Source organism: Ranitomeya variabilis, chromosome 4, assembly GCF_051348905.1.
Source record: "Ranitomeya variabilis isolate aRanVar5 chromosome 4, aRanVar5.hap1, whole genome shotgun sequence".
NCBI lineage: Eukaryota > Metazoa > Chordata > Amphibia > Anura > Dendrobatidae > Ranitomeya > Ranitomeya variabilis.
Window position 1 is genome coordinate 281,874,117 of NC_135235.1, and position 23,651 is coordinate 281,897,767.

At 42.5% G+C, this 23,651-nt stretch overlaps 1 protein-coding gene and 1 long non-coding RNA gene across 16 annotated transcripts in view; one reads left to right on the forward strand and one right to left on the reverse strand.

The window, feature by feature from the left end:
- LOC143768828 (uncharacterized) overlaps nucleotides 1-23,651 on the forward strand; it is a 252,489-nt gene that overhangs the window by 51,057 nt on the left and 177,781 nt on the right. For 10 of the 15 annotated variants that reach the window (XR_013214068.1, XR_013214067.1, XR_013214060.1 and 7 more), the window contains 2 exons: nucleotides 79-130; nucleotides 18,283-18,708. Coding sequence is in view for 4 of the 15 variants with exons in the window: in XM_077257455.1 (XP_077113570.1) it covers nucleotides 79-130; nucleotides 18,283-18,349 (119 nt within the window). In the remaining 11 variants the exon portion in view is untranslated. Of the gene's footprint in view, nucleotides 1-78; nucleotides 131-18,282; nucleotides 18,709-23,651 lie in introns of those variants that run through there. The other 5 variants (XR_013214062.1, XR_013214059.1, XR_013214058.1 and 2 more) reach the window with 1 other exon arrangement.
- LOC143764458 (uncharacterized) overlaps nucleotides 5,873-23,651 on the reverse strand; it is a 243,780-nt gene continuing 226,001 nt past the window's right edge. Inside the window, exons 3-4 of the long non-coding RNA XR_013213202.1 lie at nucleotides 8,216-8,261; nucleotides 5,873-6,096 (exon numbers count right to left, since the gene is read on the reverse strand). This is a non-coding gene — a long non-coding RNA (uncharacterized LOC143764458). The remainder of the gene's footprint in view (nucleotides 6,097-8,215; nucleotides 8,262-23,651) is intronic.

The window sequence follows — 23,651 nt, forward strand, 5'->3', positions numbered from 1 at the left end:
ACAGCACATTTGATAAAATAGAGGCAATAATAATACAGACTTGAGATTAAGTGTCTAATCTTTTCCTTTTAATTACAGAAACCCATACAAGGACTTGCCAGCCAGAAGATATTCTTCTCTATGGGTTCAGGTGACTTTTTTTTTTTTTTAAATTGCCAAATAAACATAAAGTTATGTACAAAGACCAATGTCAAATCTTCTTTTGTTGGCATCATACTTTATTATCTTTATCATTCAAGGTTTTTTATCCTTTGTTGTTACATGTTAATATATATTCTGCTCTTTCCTAACATATTACATTACTCCAATATTTTATTCTAAAGGTACCGTCACATTTAGCGACGCTGCAGCGATCTAGACAACGATGCCGATCGCTGCAGCGTCGCTGTTTCATCGTTGTGTGGTCGCTGGAGAGCTGTCACACAGACAGCTCTCCAGCGACCAACGATGCCGGTCCCCGGGTAACCAGGGTAAACATCAGGTTACTAAGCGCAGGGCCGCGCTTAGTAACCCGATGTTTACCCTGGTTACCAGTGCTAATGTAAAAAAAACAAACACTACATACTTACATTCCGGTGTCTGTCCCCCGGCGTTCTGCTTCCCTGCACTGACTGTGAGCGCCGGCCGGAAAGCACAGCGGTGACGTCACCGCTGTAATCTGCTTTACGGCTGGCCGGCGCTGACAGTGCAGGAAAGCACAGCGCCGGGGGACAGACACCGGAATGTAAGTATGTAGTGTTTGTTTTTTTTTACATTTACACTGGTAACCAGGGTAAACATCGGGTTACTAAGCGCGGCCCTGCGCTTAGTAACCCGATATTTACCCTGGTTACCAGTGAAGACATCGCTGAATCGGCGTCACACACACCGATTCAGCGATGTCTGCGGGAGTCCAGCGACGAAATAAAGTTCTGGACTTTCTGCTCCGACCAACGATGGCACAGCAGGATCCTGATCGCTGCTGCGTGTCAAACTCAACGATATCGCTAGCCAAGACGCTGCAACGTCACAGATCGCTAGCGATATCGTTCAGTGTGAAGGTACCTTTAGATCTGTTAATTAAAATGTACTTTGTGGGACAACCCTTTTAAGTTTGTTTCCATATGAAAAGGCTCATTGTTATATTTGATGATAAGGAAAAGCTTCAATTGTAGGCATTTTTTTAAAATAGACAAGGTTGCCCCGCAACTTATTTTTTACAATATACCGTATTTTCCGGCGTATAAGACGATTTTTTAACCCCTGAAAAATCATCTAAAAAGTCGGGAGTTGTCTTATACGCCGGGTACGGCGTGTGCAGGGAGCGGTCCTGTATGGTTCCCAGGATCTGGAGGAGAGGAGACTCTCCTTGAGGCCCTGGGATCCATATTCATGTAAAAAAAAAGAAAATAAAAAATATGGGATATACTTACCCTTCGATGGCCCGCGACTCTCAGCGGTGCAAGCGGCGGCCTCTGTTCCTAAGGATGCATTGAGCGAAGGACCTTCGATGACGTCACGGTCACGCATCCGCGACGTCATCGAAGGTCCTTCGCTCAATGCATCCTTAGGAACGGAGGCCGCCGCTTGCACCGCTGAGAGCCGTGGGAACCATCCGCACCGCACACGCCGTATAAGACGACTGAGCGTATAAGATGACCCCCGTCTTATATGGTGAGTATATCCCAAACTCCATATTTTATATGGAAAAGTTGGGGGTCGTCTTATACGCCCAGTCGTCTTATACACCAGAAAATACGGTACTTGTTTTCCAGATCACTACTACATTCTCTTGTCAGCTACAAGCTTCAGTTTATTATCCACCTTTTAACAAGGAACAGTGCAGGACTCCATTATATCTGGTGAAGGGTTAATAGATTATATACTTACAAAACCACACTAGAAATAAATTGTGGGCTGCAAAACTGTGACACAAGTACATTGTGGTTACCTACATAGCAGTATGGAGCAGTGCAATTTAAACACACCACAAAAGACATGTTAAATGTACCCACAGCAAATGATACATTTTTGACCAATGGCAACTTATTATAGACTCTTATCATGACAGCACTTTAACAAGAAATTGTATTTTAATAATTTCCCTCATTGTTTAAAATATTTTGATATAGTTAACAGTCACAGGTATTTTATTTTATTTTATAATGTAACATGCCTGATTTTGTATTATTCTGTATAATAGATACAGTTAGGTCCATATATATTTGGACAGAGACAACATTTTTCTCATTTTGGTTATAGACATTACCACAATGAATTTTAAACAAACCAATTCAGATGCAGTTGAAGTTCAGACTTTCAGCTTTCATTTGAGGGTATCCACATTAAAATTGGATGAAGGGTTTAGGAGTTTCAGCTCCTTAACATGTGCCACCCTGTTTTTAAAGGGAAGAAAAGTAATTGGACAGATTCAATAATTTTAAATAAAATGTTCATTTCTAGTACTTGGTTGAAAACCCTTTGTTGGCAATGACTGCCTGAAGTCTTGAACTCATGGACATCACCAGACGCTGTGTTTCCTCCTTTTTGATGCTCTGCCAGGCCTTCACTGCGGTGGTTTTCAGTTGCTGTTTGTTTGTGGGCCTTTCTGTCTGAAGTTTAGTCTTTAACAAGTGAAATGCATGCTCAATTGGGTTGAGATCAGGTGACTGACTTGGCCATTCAAGAATATTCCACTTCTTTGCTTTAATAGACTCCTGGGTTGCTTTGGCTTCATGTTTTGGGTCTTTGTCCATCTGTAGTATGAAACGACGACCAATCAGTTTTGCTGCATTTGGCTGGATCTGAGCACACAGTATGGCTCTGAATACCTCAGAATTCATTTGGCTGCTTCTGTCCTGTGTCACATCATCAATAAACACTAGTGACCCAGTGCCACTGGCAGCCATGCATGCCCAAGCCATCACACTGCCTCCGCCGTGTTTTACAGATGATGTGGTATGCTTTGGATCATGAGCTGTACCAAGCCTTCGCCATACTTTTCTCTTTCCATCATTCTGGTAGAGGTTGATCTTGGTTTCATCTGTCCAAAGAATGTCCTTCCTGAACTGTGCTGGCTTTTTTAGATGTTTTTAGCAAAGTCCAGTCTAGCCTTTTTATTCTTGACACTTATGAGTGGCTTGCACCGTGCAGTGAACCCTCTGTATTTACTTTCATGCAGTCTTCTCTTTATGATAGATTTGGATATTGATACGCCGACCTCCGGGAGAGTGTTGGTCACTTGGTTGGCTGTTGTGAAGTGGTTTCTCTTCACCATGGAGATTATTCTGCGATCACCCACCACTGTTGTCTTCCGTGGGCGCCCAGGTCTTTTTGCATTGATGAGATCACCAGTGCTTTCTTTCCTTCTCAGGATGTACCAAACTGTACATTTTGCCACTCCTAATATTGTAGCAATTTCTCGGATGGGTTTTTTCTCTGTTTTCACAGCTTAAGAATGGCTTGTTTCACCTTCATGGAGAGCACTTTTGACTGCATGTTTACTTCATAGGAAAACCTTCCAAATGCAAGCACCACACCTCAAATCAACTCCAGGCCTTTTATCTGCTTAGTTGAGAATGACATAATGAAGGGATTGCCCACACCTGTCCATGAAATAGCCTTGGAGTCAATTGTCCAATTACTTTTGGTCCCTTTAAAAAACAGGGTGGCACAGGTTAAGGAGCTGAAACTCCTAAACTCTTCATCCAATTTTAATATGGATACCCTCAAATGAAAGCTAAAAGTCTGAACTTCAACTGCATCTGAATTGTTTTGTTTAAAATTAAATTGTGGTAATGTCTATAACCAAAATGAGAAAAATGTTGTCTCTGTCCAAATATATATGGACCTAACTGTACATCTAATAGTATATTTGTGTTCCATGTCATAGAATTATTACTGGTGAGTAGCCAAAAGTGCTGTTGAGATACCCCCTTTAACCACCTTGGAAAAACCAGCGGAAGTCAGGGTGCTAAACCTTGTATGGAAGACAAAATGCATACTAAGGGAAGAGAAGACCAATACAAAAAATGGTGTGCATACCTGATAAGATTTCAACAATATATACAACACTTTATTAATTACCATGGACATACAAACCCATTCATAATATTTAAAAACATGTAAACATGGCACAATAACCATCCAACACCCCTGGTGCTGTATCAATACATAGGTGGATATGCACATAATAGGGAGCAATGACAAGCAAATACTTGTGGAACCTCGGCCCAATGAAAAAAGATGATCATGCATGGTATAGAGGTCACAAAAAAGGGGTTAGCAAAATAGGAGCATGTCATCACTTCTGGCGAAGCTGTTGTTGAACAGCGATACGTGTGGGGTCTTCTCACACCCCTGATCCTTGCTTTTCTATGCTTATTATGGCACTTTTTGGTTGTCTGGAGCATTCTCTGAGCATATGAGGTAGTATTATCCACAGAGACTTCTCTGTGTACTTAACTGCTTACATTCTGCAGTGTTATTCACATCTTCATATTGTCTATCCTCTTATTATGGCTACTATCCTATTTTGCTAACCCCTTTTTTGTGACCTCTATACCATGCATGATTATCTTTTTTTATTGGGGTAACTTACATACCAGCCAGAGGTTTCACAAGTATTTGATTTGTCATTGCTCCCTATTATGTGTATATCCACCTATGTATTTGATACAGCACCAGGGGTGTTGGATAAGTTATTGTGCCATATTTACATGTTTTTACTTGGTTTGTATGTCCATGGAAATTAATAAAGTTTTGTATATGCTGCTGATATCTTGTCAGGTGTGCACACCATTTTTTGTATTGGTGTTGCTCTTTGTATTGGTCTTGCTCTTCCCTTAGTATAAATTCCTGCTCCTGACATCTTTCTGCACCCCTTCCTTCTCTCAGTGTTAGGGCTCATACCCATCACTGTGAAAAAAACAGTCCTATTTCAGTCTAGAAAAGTGGGACTAGTATCATGCAAGCGTCATGCGATTTTCATGTGCGTTCATTCTATCTTTTAACACCTAGCATCCAATTTACATGCGAAAGGGATCCAATTGCAATGCGATTTTAACATGAGCTTTTACATAAAGCAATTCACTATGTAATATGCACCCCTTTCTGACTTCCTATTCTTTTGCATGTTTGTCACACTTAAAAGTTTCAGATCACCAAACAAATTTAAATATTAGACAAAGATAACACAAGTAAACACAAAATGCAGTTTTTAAATTGAAGGTCTTTATTATTATTCAAACCTATAGGGCCCTGTGTAAAAATGTGTTTGCCCCCTAAACTTAATAACTGGTTGGGCCGCCCTTGACAGCAACAATTGCAATCAAGCATTTGCGAAAACTGGCAATGAGTTTTTTTACAACGCTCTGGAGGCATTTTGGCTCACTCATCTTTGCAAAATTTTTGGAATTCAGCCACATTTGAGGGTTTCAAAGCATGAACTGCCTTTTTAAGGTCATTCCACAGCATCTTAATCGGATTAAGGTCAGGATCTTGACTAGGTCACTCCAAAGTCTTAATTTTGTTTTTCTTCAGCCATTAACAGGTGGACTTGCTGGTGTGTTTTGGATCATTGTCCTGCTGCATAACCCAAGTGTGCTTCAGCTTGAGGTCACAAACAGATGACCGGACATTCTCCTTCAGGATGTTTTGGTAGACTGCAGAATTCATGGTTCCATTCATGGTCCATCTGAAATGCTGTGTTACTTTTACGCCAGATATAATGGGATATACACCTTCCAAAAAGTTCAACTTTTGTCTTGTCAGTCCACAGAGTATTCTCCCAAAAGTCTTGAGGATCATTAAGATGTTTTCTGGCAAAGCTGAGACAAGCCTTTATGTTCTTATTGTTTAGCAGTGGTTTATGTCTTGGAACTCTGCCATGCAGGGCATTTTTGCCCCATCTCTTTCTTGATAGTCATGAAAACTGACCTTAACTGAGGCAATTGAGGCCTGCAGTTCTTTGGATGTTGTTGGAGGGTCTATTGTGGCCTCTTGGACGAGTCGTCGCTGCGCTTTTGGGGTAATTTTGGTCGGCCAGCCCCTCCTCGGAAGGTTCACCACTGTTAAAAGTTTTCTCCATTTGTGCATAATAGCTCTCACTGTGGTTCGCTGGAGCCCCAAAAGATTTAGAAATTATCAAAACAGAAAAAAGCACGTCTGAAAATTGGCTGCACTACTGGAAAGAAGTCTCTTGCTGCAACAGTTTTTTTTATACTTGATAAAGATGCCAGTACGGCATTGAAATGTGTAGATGACAGTGAAGAACCTTCTAATTAATATTTTTAGTCTGGGAGGGGGCCAATATCCATGGCCCCTTCTTAGGTTATTAAAGGGACTCTGTCACCTGAATTTGGAGGGAACAATTTTCAGCCACAGGGGCGGGGTTTTCGGGTGTTTGATTCACCCTTTCCTTACCCGCTGGCTGCATGCTGGCTGCAATATTGGATTGAAGTTCATTCTCTGTCCTCCATAGTACATGCCTGCACAAGGCAATCTTGCCTTACGAAAATTGTTCCCTCCAAATTCAGGTGACAGAGTCCCTTTAATATCAGCCTGCAGCTGTCTGCCAGCCTTTGCTGGTCATTAATTAAAAGAGGACCCTACTTCATTTTTTGGGGGGTCCTCCATTTTAATAACCAGGAAAGGCTTAGTATACCAAGCTGATATTGATAGTCTTTGAAGCTCCATGGTTATTACCCCCTTCCCTGGCTATAAACATCTGTCCCCCAGCTGTCCACTTTCCCTCTGCTGGTTAATAAAATGTCGGTGGATCCCACACCATTTTTATTTGAAAATAATTTAGTAAGTAAAAAATATATGTACAGTAACCTATACAAGCACTGTACTAATTATATATGTCACTGACATCTTTATATCTATTATTCTATGTGTAAATATCTATTCTACTTATTCTATTTTGTCGGGTCACATTGTGATTTTACTGTATACGGTAGATGAATTACTGGCTTTTCAAAAGACATGGGTGTGTAAAAATCAGACGGCACTCACATTTTCAGAGTGCCGTGTGATTTTTTTTTTTATCACGCCCATTGAATTGCATTGGCGAGTCTCGTCCAAGATACGAGGACAATCGCAGCAAGCTGCAATTTTTTTTCTCAGTCCGATTTCAGCTGAGAAAAAAAATTGCAGATGAGCAGGGAAACATAAGTTAACATTGGTCAGAGTGTAATCCGATTTTTTTATTGGCTAGCACTTGTCCGTTTACCCCGCAGATTAGTATGAGCACTAAGTGATAGCAGCAGGGAGAGGGATTTGCACAGGTCTACAGTAGAGAGAGGAGAATTCTAAAGGTTTATGGATAGCAGATAAAACATGGAGAGAAAACAAGTGCAGTTCTGGTTTTATGTGTTGTGAATTCCGCTCTTGGGCTCCCTCCGGTGGTTGTAAGTGGCACTTTTGTGAGTTCTGCTCTTGGGCTCCCTCCGGTGGTTTTGAGTGGAACTGCTGCTCCTTGGATTTAGCAGTCAGCAGCTGCTTCCACTGATCGTCTTTCTGGCTCGGCTATTTATCCTGGCTCTATCCTTCAGCCTGGGCCAGTTGTCAATGGTTCTTGGTTGGATTCACATCTCTGCTTGGATTTCCCTGATATTCTGACCAGTTCAGCAAAGATAAGTCCTTGCTTGTTCTTTTGCTGTCCACATATTGTGGACTTAATCGTTCAGCTCTTTCTATGTTTTTTCTTGTCCAGCTTGTCAATATGGATTTATTCAGTTAAGCTGGAAGCTCTGGGAAGCAGATTTACCCTCCACACCTTTAGTCAGGTGTGGAGATTTTTGTAAACTCTGTGGTGGATTTTTCTAGTTTTTTTATACTGACCGCACAGTATTCTGTCCTGTTCTATCTATCTAGCTAGACTGGCCTCCTTTGCTACATTCTGATTTCATTCTGCGTATGTCATTTCCCTCTCCACTCACAGTCAATATTTGAGGGGGGCTGCCTTTCCTTTGGGGATTTTCTCTGAGGCAAGATAGCTTTCCTGTTTCCATCTTTAGGGGTAGTTAGTCCTCCGGCTGTGACGAGGTGTCTAGGGAGTGACAGGAACATCCCACGGCTACTTCTAGTGTTGTGATAAGCTCAGGAACTGCGGTTAGTACAGGTACCACCTCCTCCAGAGCTCGTCCCATGTTGCTCCTAAACCACCAGTTCATAACAGTTATGCTGATATATGAGCTAATGAAGACAATAGTAACCATAGATACAGACAGACCTCACATCCAGCATGTATTACATGAAGGGACACTCCCACAAGAGGTCTGAAAATGAAAGAATGAAGATTGTCATCTGACATTATAACAAAAATGCTATGTAAGATAATCACTAATGCATATAAAAATAAATTATTGACATGTCAAAGGTGACCATAGTCCTAAAGTAGTTGTCTCATGAAGTGAAGATCAGCTAATCAATGGAATTTCTCTTACCCCTAGCAATGATCTGCTATAACAGTGGAAACTACTGACATTTTTACAATATAGCAGCTCATGGTGTCTATTTAGTGACTAGTGGTGGTCCATGTGGAGCATGAACGCACTCGGTCTGCAAGAACGGGGATGGTTTTATAATCCAGCTTCTGCTTCTATCACATAGATGTCATGGAGTCACACATTTAAGCTGCTATTTACTTAAATCCTGTTCTAATACATTTTTTTCTTTTGTGCTTGTCACTGTATCTTTTGTTTAGATATTAGCTAGCTTAGTCTTGTGTATTTGTTACCGAGAAACCTGTTATAGTCATGGAAAGTGTTCAAAAGCCCACCATCTTTTAACTAGATCCTATCTAGAGACATCTCAAAAAACATCACATAGAAACCCAGTGAAGCATTCAGAAAGCTTAGTGATATACTAAAGGAATACATAGGTCTAGACCACCTCAAAGACTTGCTACAGTTTACAGATATACTGTCATTATTTTTTGTTGAAGATTCCTCTCATTCCATGTCAACATGAAACATCTTTATCCCCTTCACCCCGAAGCCTGTTTTCACCTAAGTGACAGGGCCAATTTTTACAATTCTGACCACTGTCACTTTATGAGGTCATAACTCTGAAACGCTTCAACGGATCCTGGTGATTCTGACATTGTTTTCTCGTGACATATTGTACTTCATGATAGTGGTAAAACTTCTTTGATATGACTTGCATTTATTTGTGAAAAAAACAAAAATTTGACAAAAATTATGAAAATTTAGCAATTTTCAAACTTTTAGTTTTTATGCCCTTAAATTAGAGAGTTATATCACATAATATAGTTAATAAGCAACATTTACCACATGTCTGCTTTACATCAGCACAATTTTGGAAACATAATTTTTTTTTGTTAGGGAGTTATAAGGGTTAAAAGTTGACCAGCGATTTCTCATTTTTGCAACAAAATTTGCAAAACCATTTTTTTAACGGACCACCTCACATTTGAAGTGACTTTGAGGGGTCTATATGACAGAAAATGCCCAAAAGTGACACTATTCTAAAAACTGCACCCCTCAAGGTACTCAAAACCACATTAAAAAAGTTTATTAACCCTTCAGGTGCTTCACAGGAATTTTTGGAATGTTTAAAAAAAATTGAACATTTAACTTTTTTTTCACAAAATGTTTACTTCAGATCCAATTTGTTTTATTTTACCAAGGGTAACAGGAGAAATTGGACCACAAAAGTCGTTGTACAATTTCTCCTGAGTACGCCGATACCCTACATGTTGGGGTAAACCATTGATTGGGCACATGGCAGAGCTCGGAAGGGAAGGAGCGCCATTTGACTTTTCAATGCAAGATTTGCTGGAATTGAGATTGGAACCCATGTCGCGATTGGAGAGCCCCTGACGTGCCTAAACAGTGGAAACCCCCACAAGTGACACCATTTTGGAAAGTAGACCCTCTAAGGAACTAATCTAGATGTGTGGTGAGCACTTTGAACCTCCAAGTGCTTCACAGAAGTTTATAATGTAGAGCCGTAAAAAAAATTTCATATTAATTTTCACAAAAAATGATCTTTTTGCCCCAAATTTTTTATTTTCCCAAGGGTAACAGGATAAATTGGACCCCAAAATTTGTTGTGCAATTTGTCCTGAGTACACTGATATTTCATATATGGGGATAAACCACTGTTTGAGCGCATGGCAGAGCTCGGAACGGAAGGAGCGCCGTTTGACTTTTCAATGCAAAATTGGCTGGAATTGAGATCGGAACCCATGTCGCGTTTGGAGAGCCCCTGACGTGCCTAAACAGTGGAAACCCCCCACAAGTGACCCCATTTTGGAAAGAAGACCCCCTAAGGAACTTATCTAGATGTGTGGTGAGCACTTTTAACCCCCAATTGTTTCACTAAAGTTTAGAATGTAGCGCTGTGAAAATTAAAAAATCATTTTTTCTTTCCACAAAATTATGTTTTACCTGCAATTTTTTTTTCTCCCAAGGGTAACAGGAGAAATTGGACCACAAAACTTATTGTCCAATTTGTCCTGAGTACGCTGATACCCCATATATGGGGGGAACCACTGTTTGGGCGCACAGCAGAGCTCGGAAGGGAAGGAGCGCCTTTTGAAATGCAGACTTAGATGGATTGGTCTGCAGGCGTCATGTTGCATTTGCAGAGCCCCTGATGTACCTAAACAGTAGAAACCCCCCACAAGTGACCCCTTATTGGAAACTAGACCCCCCAAGGAACTTATCTAGATGTGTTGTGAGAACTTTGAACCAACAAGTGTTTCACTACAGTTTATAACGCAGAGCCGTGAAAATAAAAAAAAATTTTTTCCACGAAAATGATATTTTAGCCCCCACGTTATTATTTTCCCAAGGGTAACAGGACAAATTGGACCCCAAAAGTTGTTGTCCAACTTGTCCTGAGAACGCTGATACCCCATATGTTGGGGGGGAACCACTGTTTGGGCTCACAGGAGAACTCGGAAGGGAAGGAGCACTGTTTTAGTTTTTCAAAGCAGAATTGGCTGGAATTGAGATCGGATGCCATGTCGCGTTTGGAGAGCCCCTGATGTGCCTAAACAGTGGAAACTCCCCACTTTTAACTGAAATCCTAACCCCAACCTTAACCCCAGCCCTAACCCAAGCCCTAACCCCAACCCTAACTCTAGCCCTAACCCTAGCCCTAACCCTAACCCTAATGGGAAAATGGAAATACATACATTTTTTTAAATTTTATTATTTTTCCCTAACTAAGGGGGTGATGAAGCGTTTTTTGGCGGATTTTTATGGTTGGCAGCCATCACACACTAAAAAACGCTTTTTATTGCAAAAAATAGTTTTTGCATCACCACATTTTGAGAGCTATAATTTATCCATATTTTGGCCCACAGAGTCATGTGAGATCTTGTTTTTTGCGGGACGAGTTGACATTTTTATTGGTACCATTTTCGGGCACATGACATTTTTTGATCGCTTTTTATTCCGACTTTTGGGAGGCGGAATGAACAAAAACCAGCAATTCCTGAAATTCTTTTAGGGGGGGCGTTTATACCATTCCACGTGTGGTAAAATTGATAAAGCAGCTTTATTCTTCAGGTCAGTACGATTACAGCGATACCTCATTTATGTAATTTTTTTATGTTTTGGCGCTTTTACACAATAAAAACTATGTTATATAAAAAAAATAATTGTTTTTGCATCGCTTTATTCTGAGAGCTATAACTTTTTCATTTTTCTGCTGATGATGCAGTATGGCAGCTTTTTTTTTTGCGGGACAAGATGACGTTTTCAGCGGTACCATGGTTATTTATATCCGTCTTTTTGATCGCGTGTTATTCCACTTTTTGTTCGCCTGTATGATAATAAAGCGTTGTTTTTTGCCTTGTTTTTTATTTATTTTTTTTGCGATGTTCACTGAAGGGGTTAACTAGTGGGATAGTTTTATAGAGCGGGTCGTTACGGACGCGGCGATACCAAATATGTGTACTTTTATTGTTTTTTTTTTATTTACATAAATAAATGGATTTATTGGGAAATGCTTTTTTTTTCTTTATTTGGGGATTTTTTTATTTTTTATTTTTATACATCCTATTTTTTTTTTTTTTTACTTTCTACTATTGTCCCAGGGTGGGACATCACTGTTTTAGATCAGATCGTTGATCTGACAGTGTGCATAGCACTCTGTCAGATCAACGATTTGATAGGCACGTTCCAGAGGCTTGCCGGCGCCTGCTATTAGGAACTCTCAGCAGGCGCCGGCAAGTCAGGTGATTTCATGACCCGGAAGGAGTCCCGCGGCCATCTTGGATCCGGGGACTCCTTCCGGATCACCGGAGCAGCGCGATCTCATCGCGTTGCTCCGGTGGGAGAGCGCAGGGAGCCCCCATCCCTGCGCGATCCCCCTCTATACCGCTGTCACTACTGACAGCGGCATCAGAGGGGTTAAATGCCCGCGGGGTGTCAGCTGTCATATACAGCTGACACCCGCACCCGATCACCGCGGCGCTCAGCGCGAGACCGCGGTGATCGATGCGCCGTACTAGTACTGCGGCTGGCACAAATGCAGTGCCGGCAGCGCAGTACTAGTACGGCGCATGTCGCGAAGGGGTTAAGAATGGTGGATTGATTTTTAATTATGACCACAGCCTACCAGTATAACCAATTTAAAGTATATTTATTGATGTCTTGACAGATTGATCATTGAGTAATGCAGGCTTTTACCTACAAGCAGTAGGCGATAGGTGCAATTTCTAGGCTTAGCTGTCACTCTTCCATGCAGTTACTTTTTATACAAGTGCTTCTCACTAAATTAGAATATCATCAAAAAGTTAATTTCAGTTTAAATACAAAAAGTGAAACTCAGATATTATATAGAGTCATTACAAACAGAGTGATCTATTTCACATGTTTATTTCTGATAATGTTGAGGATTATGGCTTACAGACAATGAAAACACAAAAGTCATTTTCTTGGTAAATTATAATAATTAACAAAAAACACCTGCAGAGGTTTCCTAAGCCTTTAAAAAGGTCCCTTTGTCTGTTTCAGTAGGCTCTACAATCATGGGGAAGACTGCTGACTTAACAGATGTCCAGAAGGCAGTCATTGACACACTCCAGAAGGAGGGTAAGCCACAAAAGGTCATTTCTAAAGAAGCTGGCTGTTCAGAGTGCTGCATCCAAGCATAATAATGGAAAGTTGAGTGGAAGGAAAAAGTGTGGTAGAAAAAGGTGCACAAGCAACTGGGATAACTGCAGCCTTGAAAGGATTGTTAAAAAAAAAGCCATTAAAAATTTAGGGGAGATTCACAAGGAGTGGACTGCTGCTGGAGTCATTTCTTCAAGAGCCACCACACACAGACATATCCAGGACATGGGCTACAAGTGTCGCATTCCTTGTGTCAAGCCACTCATGACCCATAGACAACTCCAGAAGCGTCTTACTCGGGCCAAGGAGAAAAAGAACTGGACTGTTGCTCAGTGGTCCAAGGTGTTTTCAAATTAAAGTAAATGTTGCATTTCATTTGGAAATCAAGATCCCAGAGTCTGAGGGAAGAGTAAAGAGGCCACAATCCAAGCTGCTTGAGGTCTAGTGTGAAATTTCCACAATCCGTGATGGTTTGGGGAGCCATGCCATCTGCTGGTGTAGGTCCACTGTGTTTTATCAAGACCAAAGTCAGCGCAGCTGCCTACCAGGAAATTTTAGAGCACTTCCTGCTTCTCTCTGCCTACAAACTTTTTGGAGATTGAAATTTCATACTCCAGCAGGATTGGCACCTGTCCACACTGCCAAAAGTACCAATACCTGGTGTAAAAAGAACAGTATCCTTGTGCTTGATTGGCCAGCAATCTCCTCTGACCATAACTCCATAGAGAATCTATGGGATATTGTTAAGAGGAAGATGGGAGACGCCAGACCCAACAATGCAGACAAGCTGAAGGCTGATATCAAAGCAGATGGGAGACGCCAGACCCAACAATGCAGACAAGCTGAAGGCTGATATCAAAGCAACCTGGGCTTCCATAACACCTCTGCAGTGCCACAGGCTGATTGCATCACTGCGGCATGGCATGGAGGCTGTAATTGATGCAAAAGGAGCCCTGACCAAGTATTGAGTGCATTTACTGAACATTCGAGGGGCGATCCAAAAGTAATGATAATCAATACTAAACACAATGAATATAGTCCAAAAAAAAATTATTATTTCTCTACATAGTCTCCTAACAAGTCTATTCATTTAGTCCATCTCTTTTCTAAACTTAGAATTCCCTTCGAAAAAAATTCTTGATCTTGACCCTCAAAAAAATCTCCAACAGCGGTTATCACGTCGCTATTGTCATCAAATTTCTTGCCCCGAAGGTGTTCCTTGAGCCGAGGAAAGAGAAAGAAGTCACTGGGGGCTAGATCTGGCGAATAGGGGGGGTGTTCCACCAGTTCAAAGCCCGCCTCTTGAATGGTAGCCATGGCAACTGCAGCTTTGTGAGCCGGCGCGTTATCTTGGTGAAACAGCACTCCAGCCCGCAGTTTGCCGTGCCTTTTCTCCTTGATAGCCTCCCGCAATCTTCTTATTTGTTCTGCGTAGTAGGAGCCCGTAATAGTGGCTCCCTTCTCCAAATAGTCCACCATAATAATTCCTTCAGCGTCCCAAAAAATGGACGCCATAACCTTCCCTGCTGAGCTTGACACTTTGAATTTCTTGGGCGTCGGTTCGTCGGCTCGTTTCCATGTCATCGATTGTTGTTTAGTTTCGGGATCAAAGTGGTGGATCCAGGTCTCGTCCATGGTCAAAAAACGTGACAAACAATTTTCCTTGTCTGCTTGGAACTTTTCGAGATTTGCTATTGAAATGTCAACTCGTTTCTTCTTTTGCTTGTCGGTTAACATTTTTGGCACCCAACACGCGGAGACCTTTCTCATATGCCATTCTTTTGCAAGGATTCTTTGAATACTGCCATATGAGATCCCTGTGACCTCAGCTACATGCCTGATAGTCACTCTTCGATCTGCCAATACAACTTCTTCACCTTTTTTCACGTTTTCTTCATTGAGGGACGTGGATGGGCGTCCTTCACGATGTTCATCTTCCGTCAATGTTCTTCCCAGCTTAAATTCCTTGGCCCAGCATGCAACTGTGGAATATGGAGGAGAAGAGTCCCCCAGTGTTTCCACCAAGTCGCTGTGTATGTCTTTGATAGTCATTTTTTTCAAGAAGAGGTATTTGATGACAGCTCTCAGCTCGTTTTTTTCCATTTTGATGTTCACTCCTCGGCAGTTCATGTTCAAATGAATGTAGCTCCCGGGAATCGTGGTCTATTTAAGTGATTTTTTTTTTTTCCTGGACTAGTGGTTACCTAAGAGAGAAGAAAACATTTTATTTTAATTTCTGTGTGCAATAGAAATAACCGATTATCATTACTTTTGGATCGCCCCTCGTACATCTCAGTAGGCCAACATTTTGGATTTTAAAATCATTTTTTCAAGCTGGTGTTATAAGGTACCGTATATACTCGAGTATAAGCCAAGATTTTCAGCCCATTTTTTTGGGCTGAAAGTCCCCTTCTCAGCTTATACTCTAGTCATACCCAGGGGTCGGCAGGGGAGGGGGATCAGGGGCTGTCTAATTATACTCACCTACTCCTAGCGCGGTCCCCGGCTCCCTGGCGCCCCAGCTTCTTCCTGTACTGAGCGATCACATGGTACTGCTCATTACAGTAATGAATATACGGCTCCACCTCTATGGGAGGTGGAGCCGAATATTAATTACTGTAATGAGCGGTAATGGTGACCGCTCCGTACAGGATGAAGCTGCGGCGTCAGGGAAGCAGGGACTGCACAGTGCCAGGAGCAGGTGAGTATAACGGGGAGGGGAGCGCTGCGCGATAGTCACCTGCTCCCCGTTCTGGCGCCGCTCCGTCTTCAGCGTCTTCTGCAGTGACGCTCAGGTCAGAGGGCGCGGTGACGTGGTTAGTGCGCGCCCTCTGCCTGAACGTCAGTGCAGAAGACGCTGAAGATGGAGCGGCGCCGGAACGAAGTCAGGTAAATATTGAAAGTGCCGGGGGCCTGAGCGACGGAGAGGTGAGTATGTAATTTTTTTTTTTTTAATTGCAGCAACAGCAAATAGGGCAAGTGTCTATATGGAGCATCTATGGGGCCATAACGTTTCTGCAGCACTATATGGGGCAAGTGTCTGTATGGGGCCATAATCAGCGTTTGTGCAGCACTATATGGGGCAAGTGTCTGTATGGGGCCATAACGTTTGTGCAGCACTATATGGGGCAAGTGTCTGTATGGGGCCATAATTAACATTTGTGGAGCATTACGGTATATGGGGCAAGTGTCTGTATGGAGCATCTTATGGGGCCATAATCAAGGTTTGTGCAGCACTATATGGGGCAAATATCTTTATGGAGCATCTTATGGGGCCATAATCAGCATTTGTGCAGCATTATATTGGGCAAATGTGTCTATGGAGCAGCTTATGGGGCCATTATTAACCTTTATGCAGGATTATATGGGGCATATTTTAATATGGAGCATCTTATGGTGCCATCATAAACTTTATGGAGCATTATATGGGGCTCCTGATTCAATATGGATATTCAAAAACACTTAACCTACTGATGTCTCAATTAATTTTACTTTTATTGGTATCTATTTTTACTTTTGACAGTTACCAGTAGCTGCTGCATTTCCCACCCTAGGCTTATACTCGAGTCATTAAGTTTTCCCAGTTTTTTGTGGCAAAATTAAGGGGGTCGCCAGGGACCCCAGGGCCTTACTTCTTCCTTATACACCTATATGCTATCAGTGGGGACTGGATCCGCTATTAGACTTATCAGGGGGAAATGGGAGAGACTTATTCCTGAGGTACAGGAAGAAGAATGGGAGGAAATTTTAGAGTCCCCACTTGGGGTATCCCCGTCAATTAACAACAGAATGACTCAACTATATATAATATACCAGTCATATTTAACCCCCGCACGGCTTTTTAAAATGGGTCGACTCCACTCCTCGGAATGTCTGCGTTGTCATTCACCAGACGCAGATTTTATCCACATGATATGGAATTGCTCTATTATCCTTCAATATTGGAAAGAGGTGACATCATTACTTTCGTCCATGGTAGTTCCTTCTGTTCCTCTTGAGCCACTAATTTGTTTATTTGGGGTGTGGGATGAAGAGACTTGGGGACACCATATTGGGATCGTTTTACGGGAATCACTTTTCATGGCAAGGAAGGTAATAGCAATGCGATGGATGGGGAGTTCCTGCCCCTCTTTGAGGGCCTGGGTGGAGTTGGTAAATTCAGTCATTCCATATGAACGTACCCTATATCAAAATAGAGGACGCCCAGGTAAATTTGAAAAAATTTGGAGCGGATGGAACTCCTCTCACCTTACTTTATAAATTTAAATTCATAGTTAATTACTCTGGGGCAAGGTAATTAATAGGATATAGTTGTGGTTATGGTTCAATGACTGTAAATTCTTATGACTCCATATTGTGTTTGTTCGGTTCGAATGGAGTAAATGATATGCTAAACATAGTTGTGATACTCAGTTATGCATACAATGTACATGTTCTATACTGACTGTACTACCAATGAATACGAATGTGTATGTTGTATACTTTTACTTTGTGGTTAATAAACGAATTAAAAAAAAAATTAGGGGGGTCGGCTTATACTCGGGTCGGCTTATACTCGAGTATATACGATATTCTAAATTGCTGAGATAATGACTTTTGGGTTTTCATTGGCTGTAAGCCATAATCATCAACATTAACAAAAATAAACACTTGAAATAGATCACACGGTTTGTAATGACTCTATATAAAATAGGAGTTTCACTTTTTGCATTGAAGCACTGAAATAAATTAACTTTTCGATGATATTCTAATTTAGTGAGAAGCACTTGTATTTAGGATCTTTATAGATCTGTGGAATGGGTCAGCTTTGGTGTTGTAAAGAAGTGCTTAGCAATGTATAGTAGAGTGCTATGTGTAGTGTCCTCTCTGACATGTGTTTTGAGTTCACCTTCCTCTGGGGGGGCGTGATACAGTTAGTTGTCTTCAACTCCTAAAAGATCACTGTAGCAGTGAACGCGTGCATTCAAAAAGTAAGTTATGTACCCCTTGAAATTCATAATGATGATATAGGTTCTTCTCATTTAACTTGGGGTGTCAGAAGCCTACAAAAATTACTTTTTTGACTTACTTATTATATATGTAGTCACTTTTGTTTTGCATAGGTCTGTTTAGAGATCAGTTAGCAATTGCAAATCATAATGTGATCACATCTGTCCTTTTTCTAAAATTGCTAATGTTCCTTATTTCTCTGTTCTCATTCATTTAGTGCTCGGTGGATCCTGATGACAGTGTTCCCTGTAAGCTGTATTATTTTCAGAAAAGACTCTAATTGAGCCTACCAATGTCATCTGAGTTGGAATTGCGCAGTAATCCGACTCGTCGCTTGTGTTCCAAACAATAACTGGCAGCGTGTAGGGCGACGAAGGACGTGGCACAGCCAAGCTATGATTTGTGAATCAGGATCCATAATCCTTCTGCCAAATAAGGAAGGAAGGAAGGAGGAGGAGGGAGAGGTAAAATGCTGTATCTCAAGTAGAGAAAAGTAAAACCATAGGGAAGATTCAAAGAGATGTATACTTATAAAGGGAGAGTAAGCGAGCTGGCAGCCTGATCTGATCTCATAGTCATTTATTTCTTATTCGTTAATAATTTGTGTAATAAAAGATTATGTGTTAGCAGGCAACCTTGGCACACAGCATTCCCCTCCTTGCCGGAGTGAATGTGTTCTTGGAACATAAATTATTCCATTCTTATCGCTTGGCTACGCATTTTTCATGCTGCCTTGGCTTCATTGCAGACTTTGGAGGCCCAGCTGGCTGTGGCTCTCCCTGTGGCATTACCACCCTCCACGCAGGGTGTATTCCATTGATGGGTGTGCACAACGAATAACCTCAGGACAATACACACCTCACCAATTTTCTTAGTAGTACAGAGAAAAAAGTTAATTGGGTGTTAATTAGAGAAATAATATTGTCTTCCCCATCCTTTGCTGTCACTAATTGATATGATCACTTTTAGCAATTTCCCATTTAGTTATGCAACACAAAATGGTCTCTTGCCAGATAGAGATACCATATATACACTGCTCAAAAAAATAAAGGGAACACTTAAACAGAATAAAACTCCACAGAATCAAACTTCTGTGAAATCAAACTGTTCACTTAGGAAGCAACACTGTTTGACAATCAATTTCACATGCGGTTGTGCAAATGGAATAGACAACACATGGAAATTATTGGCAATTATCAAGACACACTCAATAAAGGAGTGGTTCTGCAGGTAGGGGACCACAGACCACATCTCAGTACCAATGCTTTCTGGCTGATGTTTTGGTCACTTTTGAATTTTTGAATGTTGGTTGTGCTTTCACACTCGTGGTAGCATGAGACGGAATCTACAACCCACACAAGTGGCTCAGGTAGTTCAGCTCATCCAGGATGGCACATCAATGCAAGCTGTGGCAAGAAGGTTTGCTGTGTCTGTCAGCGTAGTGTCCAGAGGCTGGAGACGCTACCAGGAGACAGGCCAGTACACCAGGAGACATGGAGGGGGCCGTAGAATGGCAACAACCCAGCAGCAGGACCTGTACCTCAACCTTTGTGCAAGAAGGAGCACTGCCAGAGCCCTGCAAAATGACCTCCAGCAGGCCACAAATGTGCATGTGTCTGCACTAACGGTTAGAAACCGACTCCATGAGGATAATCTGAGCGCCTGATGTCCACAGATAGGCGTTGTGCTCACAGCCCAACACCGTGCAGGACGCTTGGCATTTGCCAGAGTACCAGGATTGGCAAATTCGCCACTGGCGCCCCGTGCTCTTCACAGATGAAAGCAGGTTCACACTGAGCACATGTGACAGACGTGACAGAGTCTGAAGATGCCGTGGAGAGCGATCTGCTGCCTGCAACATCTTTCAGCATGACCGGTTTGGCAGTGGGTCAGTAATGGTGTGGGGTGGCATTTCTTTGGACGCCCTCCATGTGCTCGCCAGAGGTAGCCTGACTGCCATTAGGTACCGAGATGAGATCCTCAGACCCCTTGTGAGACCATATGCTGGTGCGGTTGGCCCTGGGTTCCTCCTAATACAGGACAATGCCAAACCTCATGTGGCTGTAGTGTGTCAGCGGTTCCTGCAAGATGAAGGCATTGAAGCTATGGACTGGCCCGCAGATTCCCCTGACCTGAATCCGATTGAACACATCTGGGACATCATGTCTCGCACCAGCCACCAACGTCGCAATGCACCACAGACTGTCCAGGAGTTGGTGTATGCTTTAGTCCAGGTCTGGGAGGAGATCCCTCAGGAGACCATTCACCGCCTCATCAGGAGCATGCCCAGGCGTTGTAGGGAGGTCATACAGACATGTGGAGGCCACACACACTACTGAGCATCATTTCCTTGTCTTGAGGCATTTCCACTGAAGTTGGATCAGCCTGTAACTTCATTTTCAACTTTGATTTTGAGCATCATTCCAACTCCAGACCTCAGTGGGATATTTGTTGTGATTTACATTGATAATTTTTAGGTTTTACTGTTCTCAACATATTCTACTATGTAATGAATAAAGATTTACAACTGGAATATTTCATTCAGTGATATCTAGGATGTGGGATTTTAGTGTTCCTTTATATTTTTTTGAGCAGTGTATATATTACATTATATTCTCTAAATAAAGGAACTGATGCACTGTTTTATGCCTAATAAAGGGCTTGGGACTGTTGTGCACGTAACCTCAGGCCCTGCACTATGATTTGCAGTGAAACATAGTGAATTAGTTTAGCTCAGAATTTTCCTTTAACCCCTTCACGACCTACGATGTGTAGGTGCGTCATAGGTCTTGTCCCTGTATTTGATGTTGCCTCTGGCGCTGAGCCCGCATCTTTCCCTGGATATGACAGCTGATTTGACTAAATTATTCCAATTGGTAAACTGTAGAAAATAAATAAAAACTCCAGAATTATGTTTTTTTTTGGTCACGCAACATTGCAATGAAATGCAATAACAGGCAATCAAAACATCGTATTTACCCCAAAATGGTATCAATGAAAATGTCAGCTTAGCGCGCAAAAAATTACCCATTTCCCAGCCCCCGATCCTGAAAAATGTAGCTGCTACGGGTCTCGGAAAATGACACTTTTTTTTTTTTTTTTTGCAAACTTTGGAATTTGTTTTTTCACTACGTAAATGGGAAAGAACCTATACATGTTTTGTATATGCAAATTTGTAATGACCTGGAGAATCATATCGGCAGGTGAGTTTTAGAATTTAGTGCCACATGCAGGAATTTCCATACTTGCATGTCTTAACAGCTATCAAGTATTGGTTATAACGAGAATGTTCTGCCGCTCTAAATGCATTTGGGCAAATCATGAAGATCCCCTGCTGGCAACATGGGGCCTGATGATGTGTTGACAAACGGCTATTGAAAAACCTGGACAGCCCCTTCTTATTCCCCATGTATGACTGTGTTAAAATATAAATTTGAGCAACCAGCTCACAACCAGTGAGAGCGCACTTCCCCTTGATTACTTATATGTCCGAAGGTGGGGACAGTGAAGCCAGTGCTGATTGTGTGCGGGACTCAGGTGATGTAACAACCTTAGCTCACTCGGCTGGACACACAGGTTGAAGCGGAAACTGTCTCTAAGAATGTACTTGGTTTATTAAGTGCAGCATAAGCCAAGATGGAAAAAAGTAAACACGGCCCTCCGGACAAAACAGTAAAACAAAACACAGTCCTTCTCCTAGTGGGGATCAGTCCGCTCAGGTTTGGCAGTGTCATCGGTTTAGGTCCTTTACCACAGGCACAATCTCTAGGACGGAGATAATGTGGACATCCTCCCAGCCACTCTATAGATGTTCACATAAAGGCTAGACCATTATGCAAATTAGCAAAACCCCTCACCGCACTTAGTGTGCTAGAGGGAAAAACTCTGGGTTTTATATCACTGATACCATTGAGCGTAATGAAACATTATTATTATTATTTATATAGCACCATTGATTCCATTGTGCTGTACATGAGAAGGGGTTACATACAACTTACAGATATCACTTACAGTAACCAAACTAACTATGACAGACTGATACAGAGGGATGAGGACCCTGCCCTTGCGGGCTTACATTCTACAGGATTATGGGGAAGGAGACCGGTTGAGGGTTGCAGGAGCTCCCGTGTTGGTGAGGCGGTAGCTTTGGTGGTGATGAGGAGGCTGTAGGGTCAGTGCAGGCTGTAGGCTTTCCTGAAGAGATGGGTTTTCAGGTTCCGTCTGAAGGATCTGAATGTGGTTGATAGTCGGACGTGTTGGGGCAGAGAATTCCAGAGGATGGGGGATATTCGGAAGAAGTCTTGGAGGCGATTGGATGAGGAGCGAATAAGTGTGGAGGAGAGAAGGAGGTCTTGGGAGGACCGGAGATTACGTGAGGGAAGATATCGGGAGATTAGTTCAGAGATATATGGAGGAGACTGGTTATGGATGGCTTTGTAGGTCAGTATTAGTAATTTGAACTGGATACTCTGAGGGAATGGGAGCCAGTGAAGAGATTTGCAGAGGGGGGAAGCGGAGGAGTAGCGAAGAGAGAGATGAATTAGTCGGGCAGCAGAGTTAAGGATGAACTGGAGAGGTGCAAGGGTTTTAGCAGGGAGGCCGCAGAAAAGGATGGTGCAGTAGTCAAGGCGGGAGATGATGAGGGCATGCACAACCTTTTTAGTAGATTGACGGTTGAGGAAAGGACGGATTCTGGACATATTTTTGAGCTGGAGGCGACAGTAGGTGGAAAGAGCTTGGATGTGTGGTTTGAAGGGCAGGGCAGAGTCGAAAGTTACTCCAAGGCATCGGACTTCCGGTACGGGGGAAAGCGTGATGTCATTGATTGCGATAGATAGGTCAGGTAAGGAAGATCTATGGGATGGAGGAAAGATGATGAGTTCAGATTTGTCCACATTGAGTTTGAGGAAGCGAGAGGAGAAGAAGGAGGATATGGCTGATAGGCACTCTTGGATTCTGGACAGCAGAGCGGTGACGTCTGGGCCAGAGAGGTAGATCTGAGTGTCATCAGCATAGAGGTGGTACTGGAATCCATGTGACTTTATGAGTTGTCCCAAGCCAAGTGCATAGATTGAGAAGAGTAGGGGTCCTAGAACAGAGCCTTGGGGGACTCCAACAGAGAGAGGGTGGGATGAGGAGGTAGTGTGGGAGTGGGAGACGCTGAATGTGCGATTGGAAAGGTACGAGGAGATCCAGGATAGGGCGAGGTCTTTGACACCAAAGGAGGAGAGGATCTGTAGTAGGAGGCAGTGGTCAACTGTGTCGAAAGTGGAGGACAGGTCTAGAAGGAGGAAAGCAGAGTATTGTCCATTAGCTTTGGCGGTAAGTAGGTCGTTAGAGATTTTGGTCAGGGCTGTTTCAGTTGAGTGATGGGGCGCAAACCAGATTGTAGATTGTCAAAGAGCAAGTTAGATGAGAGGTGGGAGGAAAGTTCAGCGTGGACGTGCTGCTCCAGGAGTTTGGAAGCGAATGGGAGCAGCGATATTGGGCGATAGCTGGACATAACAGTTGGATCGAGGGTTGGCTTTTTAAGGATAGGCGTGTGTTGTGAATTCTGCTCTTGGGCTCCCTCCGGTGGTTGTAAGT